Raw genomic sequence first — 14,824 nt, 5'->3', positions numbered from 1 at the left:
GGTAAGGAAAGGGCGTATTCTGGAGATATTTTTGAGGTGGAGGTGACATGAGCATGCGAGTGATTCAATATGGAGGGGTGAAGGAAAGGTCTGAGTCAAGTATATTTCCAGGAAGAATAGAAGAGGAATGACACAATGCTGAGATCTACTAAAAGATGCTTTAAAATTTCATTGGACATTTAGGAATTCCCTATAAAAAATTCAGCAGAACTGACAGGTCTTCTTTAAGACACACAAATTAGCCTCAGGGCTGCTGCAGAAAGGAGGGGCACAGCAAAAAACATTTCAGGCAGAGGTGACATATTGCAGAATAGAAGAGTTTATCGTTGCAGATTTTGCTGAATTTGTATTTTTTTTTAACCAAGCCAAAAGGAGATTAACAAGGAATAGGAAACAAAAGGGGGCGTGCATATTCCTCCCTTCCGCTACATACACTCCTGACTTTGGCCCAAAAATGCATCAAAACGCACAACAAAAAAGTGTGGCCTCAGCCTAAGGCTATGTGCACATTTGTGTCGGACTCCATTGTGATGTTCGCCTGAATTTGGCAGACGAAAAAGCACATGCAGAACTTCTTTGTCCGCCACCATCGGACCAACAGATACGCAACTGACATCATTAAAGTCAATGGATCCAGTATGTTCTGTATGTAACCGCTATTTTAACACCCTGTCTGTCCATTGTTCTGGCTCTCTGAAGGACCAGGACAACAGAGAGTGGATGCTATGGTGAGTTTTTTGAGAAACGCTGCTCGAATCTCCTAGGAACATTCAGCAGCATTTTCGCAGTGTGTGGCTTTGCCGTACAGGGTGTTCTAAATCCCCTAATATAACTAGGTCTACCTTGTGTCAGATCGACCTCCTTATGGTAGGGAATACTTGGCAGTTTTCTGTATAGGTGAAGTATTAGGGGCTACTTGTTACTGCTGTCCACATGTGGCCTGGTGCAGCACGACTACAATAGTGATGTGATAAAACATATACAGACCTGGAATTCGCGGAGTAAAGTGGAGACGTTTGCTTCATTGGCTAGGTTCGTCATTATTTCCAGCTGCAAAGAACAAAATGGAACAACATATTAGCTTGTTAGACATAAAAATTGAATTGCTGAGGAATCCAGACAAAAATATACTAATTGGTCTGGACTTACTAATAGGAACACAGTGTAAAGTTAGCCAGGCAGTCTGAAAAAACGCCAGTTTTATCACAGTGACTGATGCTGGATAATAAAGCAGATGTATCTTTAGTCTGCGTACTCTAAGTTTCTACCACTTTTGAGTTGAATCACTTCGAGACAGAAATTTCCAGCAAAATTTTGGCACTTTTAAGCCATTCCCGATTTTTCTTAAAAACCGCTCCTGTGTCTAGAAAGTTGATTTTTTTTGTTTGTTTGTTTGTTTAAAATAGAAGCACCAAGATGTGCCACATTTGTGTCAGCCAGGTTGTAACCACAATAGTAATGACAATAGTGAGCCACTGTGTAATGTCTCTTGAAGGGCCTGAGTGAAAGGTGCGCGACACATGAATCCAAAAATCTGTACATGCATGTCATCCTTCGAACCTGCACCAGGTATATAACACATTATACATATTCCCCCTCCCCCCAAACCTTTTGGCTGAAGAGCTTGGTAACCATAGACTTGCCAGGTATGAGGGGAGATCTGTGTTCAATAGCCACCAATAAAAAAAAATTTGGAAAAAATTTATTTTCATTTCATTCAGTATAATTTTTTTTTTTTTGCATAGGTTGAAATTACGTCTCAGATAAATACAGTTGGTGCGTAATTTAGGCACATTAAGACATCTTTTGTCCCTTCCTCATTTATTTGGTCTTGTTTTTTGAAGGATGTGCTTTAACTTCTTAGGGAACCATTTTTAAAGAAAGTGCATTTAGCTCATGTAGTATCTGGATTACGAAAGAGCTTGTTCTTACCTTTAGGGTTTTGATGGTAGTCGGGTCAGTTGAGCGAACATAGAAGCTCTTTAAGAATGGCTCAAACAAACCCTAAAAAATAAACATATACAAGTAATGCATAAATAGACGGGGTCAACTTCAGATATTACCTCTTGCCACTCTACTCAGATATGCATTACCTTCCTCTGTATGGACATTGTCGCGATGTTCTGAAGAACAATGTATTGTACCTCCCTTTAAAAAACAAAGAGTAAACAGAATCAGATGAAGGAGAGGACATTATAAAGTCCAGAAGCAAAAATAACATCTATTCCATTTGCAAACATCATGACTAGAGATGAGCGTGTACTGTTCGGATCAGCTGTTCCGAACAGCACGCTCGCATAGAAATGAATGGACGTAGCCGGCACGCGGGGGGTTAAGCGGCCGGCCGACGTCAAAGCGGAAGTACCAGGTGCATCCATTCATTTCTATGGAGCGTGCTGTTCGGAACGGCTGATCCGAACAGTACTCGCTCATCTCTAATCATGACAGTAACATACATGACTACACGTGACTAATTCTAGACTATACTGTCCAACTGTCAAACCTAAGAAGCCATGCACGAATAAAGCCAAACTTCATGCACCATCCAGTTCTACGTCGTAAAGGGGGTGAAGTTTTCCAGTCATTACTTATTGATGACGAATTTAAGTTGGATATCTCAGATTCTTCTTAATCATTTGACCCTAAAGACACCTCCCCCACCCCACTTCCAGCCCCCCATGGTAGAATGGCGCTGATTAAGCCCCAAAGAATTGGCCTTTTACTTGCCTAAAGAGTCTTTTTGGACTCATCTCTGCTGCTCCTAGTACCAGTGAAGTTCTTCAGTGAATCTGAGAACATACACCACAGCTTCACTGCGCATACGCCAAAGGTCCGACACATGCGCACTGAAACCGAGGTGTACTCCTCTGGCTTCACTGTAGACCTGTGCCAGCACAAAGTACATCCAAAAGGAGAAAATAAAGGATTTGGGGGTTTTTTTTTGCTTGTTTTTTTAATTTTCAGTGCAGGCTTGGATGGCTTTATAACAGGGAAATTTGGGACAGCAAGCCCCTGGTCCATAAGTACCTCTGGGTGGCTTAGTGTCCAAGTGTCCACTACCAGTTTTCCCTTTACATAGAGGAGAAAGGTGAAAAAATGCAATGAAATAAATAAAGCAAACCTGTCACCATACCTGTAACTGCGAAGTAGACGGACCAGGGATTTGGCAATAGTAATGGTTTCAGACCTGGGCGCCAAGTGCCAGTACAGCTGTGCTACTGCCATAACCACCTGTTAAAATAGTTTAATAACATCTGAATGATGAGACATAATAGAAATATACAATGTCTATTCTTCAGCATCATCCTATGTAATTTATCCCATATAATTTATGAGACTTTTCCAAAATACTCTGATTATTTCAGTAACTCAAGCTGATCCCAACCAGAACCTCAGTCAGGAAATCTTACACAAGTCCTGTATGAGAAGAGGATAGCAATTCGCAGGAGAATAGTCAAGTAGAATATAATCTATTGTTATCTGGAACCAGTCTGGCCGGCCTAACAGATAACATAAATGCAAGCGGAACCTGCCTGAGCATATAATGGGGGCAGCCGGATACATGCTGTATGGAGAAATAAGGATGGATATGCTGGATTTCCCCAGTGAGATAGGAGGCCAAAAACAGAACTTGCTCCCCTTCTGGTCCTGCACTGTTAGTTTAATTTTTTTAGGATTGTTCTTCTAAAGAACCTGTTGCTTCTTATTATATGTCGGTTTCCGTTATTACTTATATTCCCCATGAATTAATTCTGGAACATCTTTTATTACAACTCTACTTTGTGTTGTCCCTCTGTAATTCCACAGTGCTAGACTATTTAGACACACCCATACTGATAGGAACACCCAGCTGTCAAGGTATTGAAAAATATTCAAGAGGATCAACAGATGAAGTAAAAAAAAATGAAAAAAAAAAAAAAAAAAAAAAAAAAAGAGAAAGTGAGGTTTTTTTTTGCTAAGATTCCTGTTCATACTCTGGCTCTGCAAAGTGGAGACCCAAAGCAGAGATTTTGGCTTTCCACCATGGTTTTCGTTTGTTGATCAGCCCTAGATGAATTGGGTCGATCAGCTGAATGTCTCACACAAAGATTGAGTAGGATTTTTTTTTTTTTTAACCAAATGAATTCAACGTAAAATCAGCACCAGATTTCGCCATGTGAACATACCCCAATTCAGATATCTTTAAAGTGATTCTATCATTAAAATCACATTTTTTTCTCGATCACATGTCAGTATAGCCTTAAGAAGGGCTAATCTTTTCCTACCTTTAGAAATCTTCTCCGTGCCGCCGTTTGGTAGAAATCCTGGTTCTCGTCTGTATGCAAATGAGTTCTCTTGCAGCACTGGGGGCGGTCCCCAGCGCTCAAACAGCACTAGGGGCGTCCCCAATGCTGTGAGACAAATCTCCAGTGTCGCCTCCATCTTCTCCAGGAAAGGCCTCTCTGCACTTCTTCCGGAGCTGGGTTCAATCTTCTAGGCCCCGGGCACAGCAGACTGCGCATGCCCACAGCCACAAGAAAAGGGCAGAAGCATAGCGATGTTGCTGGCTTCACCTGTGCCGGCATCTAACTCCCCGGCATCCGCTGTAATAGGCGGATGCTGGGGACTGTTAGACGCCGGCACAGGCACATCGCTATGCTTCTGCCCTGCATGAAGACAGCAACGGCAGAAGCGATGCTGTTCCGCTCCGCTCCGGGGTCACATATGCAAAGCCAAGCGGCGAGATGCCGCCAGCCCTGTGTGCAAGCTCATACACCAGTCTAGCCTTCACAATGCTAATACAGACCCGCAGTGTGTCGGGTCTGTATTCGCATTGTGAATGGTAGACTGGTGTATGAGTGCGCACGCAGGGCCGGCGGCATCTCGCTGCTTGGCTTTGCATATGTGACCCCGCCCATCAATGACGAGACAAAGCCGGAAGACAGAAGATTTTAGAGGAACGAAGACGGGTAAGTATGCGACGTGGGACAACCCCTTTAAGGCTATTCCTACGTATGATTGAGAAAAAATGTGATTTTAATGATAGGATCCCTTTAAAAGTAACAATTACTAGAAGTTGTAAGCGATAACCAGACGCTCACTACACAATCTTACCGCAGCATTTCTGCTCTGAAGTAAAGGTTTGGTATTTCTTAATAGCAGCCTGTGGTCGGGATCCATGGTGTACGGCTTCTTCTGGTCCACTGGCTTCTCATTTTCTTCATCGGATTCGTAGAAGTTGTTTGCAGCGGCATCTTCTGTTTCATCCTGTAAGAGGTCATCAGTTATAGTAAGTCATCAGTGATGGACAAGAAGAAAATCGCACAGCACAGGGCAGGAGAATGTCAATCCAAGAGATGCAGCATTTATGGTCTTCTCCATCATTACTTTGTCAGAGTAGACCACAAACTTTTTGGTGGACAACAATAATTTTGGCATAAAATATATGTAACTTTCTACCGCATTGCTATTGTCTTGGGGAGGGGGAAGGATTATGTGTTTGGTGAACATTTTTGTAACATTCTTTATTAACCTATCTACCTTTCTTTTAAAAGAAAACAGGCTGTAAAGTTTCCATTAGCAATGCTCTATCTACCGTAAGCAGAACCAGGGAGACCATGTCCAACAGAGAAATCTAGTGCAAAATACAGTCAGGAATGTGATTGTATAGGTCACATGAACTGCTGCATATAAAGCTCAAATTCCAGACTGTGTTTATAACTAGCGATATCTCATGTTATTCTATAGTCAGTACTTCAATATCAGCTTTTATATGATATCAGATCCATTTTGTAGGTGGTGTAAAACCAGAGATATAACCATTTGACTCCTTTGGCAAATGCTACAACTCTATATACTGGAAATACAAATGTATACGGATTTTCCCTTGTAAGAGCCCAGTTAGAGAGTTAGTAGAGAGAATTTTACAGCCTGTTTTCTATTAAAACAAAGTTAGATAGGCTAAGCATATTATATTATACAAAGTATATTACAAAAGGTGCCTCTTCATTGTATAACACACACAGCACTGCCCACAGTGTAGTGGCTGTGCCTGGTATAGCAGCTCAGGCTCATTCTCTTGAATGGGACAGAGCTGGAGAAGAATGAAGGGATTGATGGCGTCAGTTAGGGCCAGTTCACATTAGCGTTCAGCTTCCGTCAGGATGGAGTCCGCATGAGGACCCCCCCCTCCGAACGGAATACCAACACTAATGCAAGCGTTGTGCAGTTAAACACACGGACCCCATAGACAATAATGGGATCTGTGTGCTTGCCGCGCACTGCCCGCACAAATCATGTGGACAGGAAAGTAGATTGTGAACTATTTCTATGTTCATGAACATGTAAACTTGCATTAGCGTTGGTATTCCGTTTTGGGGGGGTCCTCATGCGGACTCCTTTGGAACGGATGCCGAACGCTAAAGTGAACCGGCCCTTAGAAAGAAGCCGCCACAGCACCTGCCCAAGCACCACAGATCCTTCAATCAGTGGTGATGGTGGATATCGAACCCCCATTGATCAGATGTTTATGCCCATATAATGTAAAATTCCAGAATATCCCTTTAATGCCCACAATGAGTGGAAACAGCCTGAGAGGCTAAATGACACTGTAAGGGTCCATTCAGATGTCAGAAAACAAGAGGTATTTGAGGCAGGCGTTCAATGGAAGGCCGAATCAGGGCACAACCTGCAGCTGATTTTGAGGCTGAATCCAACACAAGATCAATGGTAGACTCCGCTGTGTGAATGGGTCCTTACTTGCCATTATCTAAATTCCCAAAAGTCAAGCGAACGGAGTTAGGATAGGATTAGAACAACAAATATTCCACACCTGTCCAGGGGTTGTGTCTGGTCCTGCAGCTCAGCTCCATTAAAGTGAATGTAAATAAGTTGCAATCCAGCATACAGTATAACCTATAAAGAGTTGTAGTGCAATATCTGGAAGAAACTAGACTTTTTTTTTATTTTTTTTAATTGTGAATAATTCTTTAAACTTAAGTATATTCAGACAGTGCTGCTGGGTACAGTTGCGAAATTTACTTTTTTTTTTTCACTGGGGAAATGTATTTAGAAAAAACCCAAACAACTGCATGAAGAATGCATATGGTTGTTTCCAGTGAATTTTTAATTGAACCTTCTGAATGCAATCTCATTATTTCTCTTACTTACATAGCGCCATCATATTCCGCAGTGACTTACAGACATCATCAAATACCAGAATGTCATAGGGTAAGTTCACATGAGGTTTTTTGGACCGGAACCTGAGGCGGCAGTCCAAAATACAGGTAGCTGCGACTGGATGCCGGTACTGCACCGGAATCCAGTCGTGCACTCTGCTCCGGATTAGGCCCAAATGAATGGGCCTAGTCGGAGGGAGTGTCTTCAGGCAGATGTGGTGAGGCGAATCCACCTGAAAGAATGAGCATATCCCTTCTTTTTTTTTCCAGGAGCCGGAACAAACTGCTCCCGGAAAAAGAACTGACCGGCTCCCATTGATTTCAATGGGAGCCATCTTTTTGGTCAGGATTTTGAGGCGGATACGGCCTCAAAATTCTGACCAAAATATCCCTTGTGAACTTACCCCTAGGCGTGTGCAAGGAAACCGGAGTACCTGGAGGAAACCCAGGCAAATGGTACGGAAAATACAAACTCCTTAATATTGTCAATGATTGGATTTGAAGCCAAAACTGCAAGGCAACAGTACTAAGGGGGCATTCACACTACCATTGTGAATATCCATTACTCTCATTTGTCACAAGAATTAATTTTACAGATATGGACCCTTTTTTTTCCTTTTAAGAGAACTCACAGGGACACCATATGTAGACAGCTCCAACTGCATGCTATACTTATGTTCATTGATCTCATCCTATGACAGATGAGAGTAACAGACATTACTAATGGCAGTGTAAACATACCCCAACACAGATGCACAGAATATTTAGCAAAACAAAGCAGCTTTTGATAATTTCATTGGATTTACCAAGAATCCAGGCCCAGTCAGGGCTGAATGATGACATCCGAGACTTGCAGATTGCACAAAACTACAGTAACTAAACCAAATTTTACCCAAGGTTATCAAATTATTGCAAATGAACATTAAAAACTTCCACGTCTGTACAGCCTGGCGCTGCGGTGATGGAAATAAGCGGGAGAGCGCAGCCTGAGCCGATTTGTTCCTCTGATCCTTATTTTAAAAGTAGAAAAATTCCATTAAGAAACCCACCAGCGACGACTTGTAATGCAATTACTCTAATGAAACACATCACGCTTCTGCTTACCGCGCTCTGTCAGTGTTATGGGTCACGAGCCGCTGTCTTCATTGGCAGTATGCAAATTAAGTATTTCATTAATAATCACAAATAAAACACAAGCTTATTCTAACAGAGTTTAGATGCTTCAGAAAGATAGGGCCATAATTGATATATCTTGTTTATCAGCAAGTCTAATGCCATATAATGTCTTCCTTGTGTCTCCGCCGGTTCACAGGGCAACAAATAAGCCGCAATCCAAACATTCTCCATCACTTCCCCTTAAAGTGGACCGAATGGCAATAACCAATGCAGAAATTGCTACAATTAAATGCATAAAGAGGCTGCTCGCCACCAGCGCACTATCACTTATAGGCTCACCAACTAGCAAATCCTATTAAATATAGGGGCAGATTTATCATTGTACTTAGACCAGTTTCCTAGGGTAACTACATTGAAAAAATACGGCGTTTTGGCTGAACATAAAAAAAAGTGGTGGGACAAAAGTTCAAGATGGACATCAGCGTATGCCATGAATTTTCTGCATGCTGCACAGGGAAGACAAAGGCGGAAGCCCCACATTGCGGAAATGCAGCTTTTTTTTTTGTTGCAGATTTTGTTGTGGTTTTTTTGAGCCAAAGTCAGGAGTGAATTGAGCAGAAGGGAGGAGTATAAGAACTTTTTATAGAGTTCCCATTATTTTTATAGCAATTCTTGGCTTTGGCTAAAAAAACCGCAACAAAAAAAGCTGCATTTCCACAACGTGGGGCCTCAGCCAAAGGAAGTCTATCAGATGCTTTATGGCTAGTAGTTAATAACAGGGTCAAGTTAGGAGACTTTAAAGTAGTTATCCAGTTTCCAAAAATTAACTGCAAACACATTTATAGCTTGTGTACACTTTGCTTGGCTTTATTTTACTTGCTGCTCCTTGTTTTGCTGTTACTTACATGCAGTGGATTTCCCATGATCCATCTTCCTGCTCTGACTGTGTACCCCTCCATCCTCCACTCACACCTGCAATCAAATCACAGGTAAGGGCGGGTTCACACCTGCGCCCAGTGTCCACTTTGTGGATTTCAGTCTTCTGCCCGAGAAACTGGACAGGAGACGGAAACTGGCAGTCACTTTTCAAACCCATTCACTTGAATGGGTTTGCAAAGTGTACGTTCGTGAACGTCTTCTGCCTCTCCGCAGCGAAGGCTTGTTTTTTTTTGTTTTTTTTGTTTGTTTTTTTAAACGGACACAAAGTCCTGCATGTCTGGTTTGAAAACTGACTGCCGGTTTCCGTCTCCTGTCCAATTTCTCGGGCAAAAGAAGGAAACCTGCAAAACGGAGACCGGGCGCAGGTGTGAACCCGCACTAATTAATCACTTCCACAGCTGAGGTTTTTACTCTGCTGTGATGTTTCGTTTTCTGACTGACCTGCTCACAGGGAGGGAAACATCACAGCTGAGATCAGTGACCTGGAAATAAATCAGTCTCCACCTGAATCCACCTCAAAATCCGCCCCCTCACAATAGAGGTCTATGTAGACCACTAGCGTTCTTTTTTCCGTGAGCGGCATGTTTCCGCTCATGGAAAAAAGAAGCGAGCTGCCCTTTCTTCAAGCGGATTCTGCAGCAGTGTCCGCCTCACGACAGCACCCTCTGGACTAGGCCCATTTATTTGGGTCTACTCCGGAGCAGGAAGCCGCAACTGTTGGATGTCGCGGCAGGCGCATATTGGTCCTATTCTGACACGGCTTCCCGCCAGGCGTAGAAGACATGAGAAAGGTGCGTGTTTTTGTACAAATTTGGTTTATGTAGGGCTGGGCGATTAATTGAAAAATAACCAAACCAAAGATAAAACAAGATAACCTCCCGCCAAGAACAACATCTGCAAGGAGTTTGTATGTTCTCCCCGTGTGTGTGTGGATTTCCTCCCATTCTACAAAAGACATACTAATAGGTGAGAAAAAAATGTACATTGTGATCCCTATAAGGGGCTCACAATATACAGAAACAAAAAAACAAGATAACCAATGTGATTTTATGGGTTTTTTCAGACCCCTGTGTATAATAATCGGAGGCCCATGGCAGGTGATCAAACATAAAAAACAGTGTTACTCACCTCTCCTGAGCGCCAGCGTGATTTTCTGCCGTCTTCTGCCTATCTTCAGGGACTGCTGAGGCCTGTGAGGTCACATGGCGTCACAACGATAACAGGCCTCAACGGTCCCAGACATCATAAATGAAGTGCACACACTATCCCTGGTATTGTCAAATTTGTCCCATTATGTCACATAGGGAGATTTATGGCTGGTCATGTGACACAGCTGAGGACCAAAATAATGTCACTACAATTGGTACCGAATATACCAATTAATGGTCCTGATGCTTCATAATGGTCAGATTATCTATATTACTTGCTTACATAACACAGCTCTTCAGTTTGCATTGGTTCAGGTTGTGAGAAGGTGACAGGCAGAGTGCTGGAGTCCCAGTATACCTCCCCCAGGTTCCTGAAATACACACACCGGCCACTTTATTAGGTACACCTGTCCAACTGCTCATTAACACTTAATTTCTAATCAGCCAATCACATGGCGGCAACTCAGTGCATTTAGGCATGTAGACATGGTCAAGACAATCTCCTGCAGTTCAAACCGAGCATCAGTATGGGGAAGAAAGGTGATTTGAGTGCCTTTGAACGTGGCATGGTTGTTGGTGCCAGAAGGGCTGGTCTGAGTATTTCAGAAACTGCTGATCTACTGGGATTTTCACGCACAACCATCTCTAGGGTTTACAGAGAATGGTCCGAAAAAGAAAAAACATCCAGTGAGCGGCAGTTCTGTGGGCGGAAATGCATGGTTGATGCCAGAGGTCAGAGGAGAATGGCCAGACTGGTTCGAGCTGATAGAAAGGCAACAGTGACTCAAATAGCCACCCGTTACAACCAAGGTAGCCAGAAGAGCATCTCTGAACGCACAGTACGTCGAACTTTGAGGCAGATGGGCTACAGCAGCAGAAGACCACACCGGGTGCCACTCCTTTCAGCTAAGAACAGGAAACTGAGGCTACAATTTGCACAAGCTCATCGAAATTGGACAATTGAAGATTGGAAAAAAGTTGCCTGGTCTGATGAGTCTCGATTTCTGCTGCGACATTCGGATTGTAGGGTCAGAATTTGGCGTCAACAACATGAAAGCATGGATCCATCCTGCCTTGTATCAACGGTTCAGGCTGGTGGTGGTGGTGTCATGGTGTGGGGAATATTTTCTTGGCACTCTTTGGGCCCCTTGGTACCAATTGAGCATCGTTGCAACGCCAAAGCCTACCTGAGTATTGTTGCTGACCATGTCCATCCCTTTATGACCACAATGTACCCAACATCTGATGGCTACTTTCAGCAGGATAATGCGCCATGTCATAAAGCTGGAATCATCTCAGACTGGTTTCTTGAACATGACAATGAGTTCACTGTACTCCAATGGCCTCCACAGTCACCAGATCTCAATCCAATAGAGCATCTTTGGGATGTGGTGGAACAGGAGATTCGCATCATGGATGTGCAGCCGACAAATCTGCGGCAACTGTGTGATGCCATCATGTCAATATGGACCAAAATCTCGGAGGAATGCTTCCAGCACCTTGTTGAATCTATGCCATGAAGAATTGAGGCAGTTCTGAAGGCAAAAGGGGTCCAACCCGTTACTAGCATGGTGTACCTAATAAAGTGGCCGGTGAGTGTATGTGTGGTCCAATACGGGTCTTGTATAGGCTTCAGCACCAGGTGCGAGTTCTGGGCCATATATGGCTGCATAGCCTGCACTTCAGCGCAGATCCTAGGAGCAAGAGAGGTGCCTGGGTCTGTCCTGAAATACTGAGAGTCTGGTAAGATTGTACTGTGCTATTTTGTTTGTGTGGATGTTAGTAAGCCACATGTATAGTTAGCTTTTTTTTTTACTGTTTAGTTAGTGCTCGGACTAGCAGGATTTTATTTGATGTTTTTTGCCTGAAGTTAAGGCTGTATTTTACTTTGCTTATTCTGTGCCTGACTTGAAGGTTTATTTATTTTGCTGTTTTTCCAAATAAGCCTGTATGCACCAGACATCATGTGCCTGTCTCTGACTGGTTGAGTACGCTTTGCTGCCACCGAGCTACCTTCCGCAAAAGTTGTAATAAAAAATAATGCCACCCAACAATAACAATACATATCCATATGCACTGAAGACTTTTTTTTTTAAACAGCGCGCCAAAAGCATCCCGTAATTGTCAGCTTTCCCATTGATATGCACTGCATTGTGCTTTTTCCTACCCCCTCACATCCAAGTTATTCAGGAATCAACATACCATCAATATCAATTCACTGAGAAAACAGAAATCACATGGGATGGGAAGTCATTAGTCTGAGAGAGACTGTTGTGAAACTTGACACAAAGGAGGAGTGCGCCATGGGCAAGGTATATTCTGATACAACTAAATCTGCTAACGTTCATTTGACTAATCTCTAGAATTCATTAACCTAAAAAGGTTTAATTTCCATTTTCCTGCATCAGCTCTATTTATGAAATGTTGTGCCCTATAAATACGCTGTTATTTTCCATAGTCAAGCACCCTCTTAACAAATCTTCTCATTAATATGTAAATGTAAAGTCAATCGGTCTTCTCCCTGACAGCGCTATGAATTGCTAGTGCACTGTATAATCTGCTTTGACTTGGCATCCGCTATTTATCATGAAATATGTCAGTTAGAAAAATTATGGAGAATGCGCTGCAATTGCTAAGGCTGCAATCTACTTTGTCAACACTTAATTGTTCCTTAAATCTTACATTTACATATAAACAGCCTAAATTCTGATCCATAATGATACAAATAAACTAAATTAAAAACCTCTTGGGCATCTCAAGAAATCAGGAGCACAATAAGGGGGGGAAGGGGGAGAGATAGGGAATCTACAAATACTGAGATTAAGAAAAAAAAAAGAATAAACTTAATGGGATTTACTCAAAACAGCGCCAATACCTATGCATGGGCTGTGTCTGGTACTACACCCACATCATCAAAAAGTGACTGGCGCTGTGCGGCAGTGGCGAGGAGGAAATCTTCAAAGGGGCTACGGTGCTAAACCAGTCCCTTAATTTGTAGGATCACTAGAAGTTGAATCTACCACGGATCGAGTTATGGAATAGCCTATCAACACAACATCACTATTAGAGATGAGCGAACACTGTTCGGATCAGCCGTTCCGAACAGCACGCTCCCATTGAAATGAATGGAAGCACCTGGCACATACACTTTGCCGGCGGCCGGTCACCGTGTCAGGTGCTTCCATTCATTTCAATGGGAGCATGCTGTTCGGAACGGCTGATCCGAACAGTGTTCGCTCATCTCTAATCACTATATATATATATAGAGTGATAGACTATATATGATGGAAAAACTTCAGTATAAAATTTTTTCTAATAAAAAGAAGTCAAACAGTTAAAAACTCCCTTAACATGTTTTTCCATCATTAAGAAAAGCTCCCCCAATGACCTTTTAGTATACTGTAGTCAATACAAACTATACGATCTATACCCTGCATCTCATCTGCAGATTATAGACAACCCCAAAAGGTAAACTATAGCGGTCTGACTGAAATAAGAGCAACTGCAAACATTTCATTTCATCTGATCATGTAGAATTGACTTAATATGCACCACGAAATATGAAACAACTCTTCATAAATAAATTGTACAGGTGAATATACCGGTAAGAAACTTTGGAATATATCTTATTAACAAAATATGTTTCCTTCTTCACTTATCAGGCTTTGTTGCTTTTTTACATAGGAATCTATGGAGAGGGAAGGGGAGAGGAGCAGGCTGCTGGAAAAGTTACACATAGCTGCACTTGCTAAACTGTGCTGTGTTTCAAGAAGAAGCAAAAAAGAAAAAAAAAAATCACAACGGCTTTCTCCATTGACTTCTGGATACTTTTAGCCGGGGGGTCTCAAACTCACGGCCCTCGGGACAATAGTTTGCGGCCCCCACTCAATATCAAAGTTTAATGTTGGGGACGTGGCTAGTTGTCTACAGAAGCGGTCGCACTATCCTGAGCTCCTTGTGCACCAGCTTTAATCTACACGATAGACTGCCATCCACTGTTATTGAGACCCCGAGGCTCTCCCCCAGATTTAGGGGTACCCTGGCCTTCTTAAGTGCAACTGTTAAGTGCTGAGATATTGCGGCCTACCTCTGTTTCAGAGCCCGGCCGCCATCTTGAAACGTGGGCCTATCTGTCCACGGCCTGTACTCTGCTCCAACACAGTGCCCGGCTGCCTGACACTGCCATCCGTCCTCCGGAGGGCCTCCAGTGCGACCCCAAGTGTTTTTCAGCTGCTCCCCTGACCGACCCATGGAGAAAACCCCTGTTGAAGTCGCGGCCGCCATCTTGAATTTGCTGCCTACTCGTCTCCTGCATTTTAAGCGGAGCTTTTGAGGTTGGGGAAGACCAGGGGGATCTACAGTGTCCACCGCTGCTGCTGAGGATCACCTGTGGGGCTCTCCGGACCTTCTGCCCCGCCGACACCGGCATCAAGCTGCTTCTGGCTGCCATCTTAGGCTTGTGGC

General features: G+C 43.1%; 1 protein-coding gene across 2 annotated transcripts in view; it reads right to left on the bottom strand.

Moving 5' to 3' along the window:
* Window positions 1-14,824, bottom strand: part of AP3B1 (adaptor related protein complex 3 subunit beta 1) — a 175,825-nt gene that overhangs the window by 91,491 nt on the left and 69,510 nt on the right. For both annotated transcript variants that reach the window (XM_075270075.1, XM_075270064.1), the window contains exons 8-12: window positions 5,095-5,247; window positions 3,134-3,231; window positions 2,094-2,148; window positions 1,933-2,004; window positions 988-1,050 (exon numbers count right to left, since the gene is read on the bottom strand). In XM_075270075.1, the coding sequence (XP_075126176.1) occupies window positions 988-1,050; window positions 1,933-2,004; window positions 2,094-2,148; window positions 3,134-3,231; window positions 5,095-5,247 (441 nt within the window). The remainder of the gene's footprint in view (window positions 1-987; window positions 1,051-1,932; window positions 2,005-2,093; window positions 2,149-3,133; window positions 3,232-5,094; window positions 5,248-14,824) is intronic.

The sequence above is a fragment of the Leptodactylus fuscus genome, chromosome 1, assembly GCF_031893055.1.
Source record: "Leptodactylus fuscus isolate aLepFus1 chromosome 1, aLepFus1.hap2, whole genome shotgun sequence".
Taxonomy (NCBI): domain Eukaryota; kingdom Metazoa; phylum Chordata; class Amphibia; order Anura; family Leptodactylidae; genus Leptodactylus; species Leptodactylus fuscus.
The sequence above is the reverse complement of the archived record's forward strand: the minus strand, read 5'-3'. Positions and strand labels throughout refer to the sequence as shown.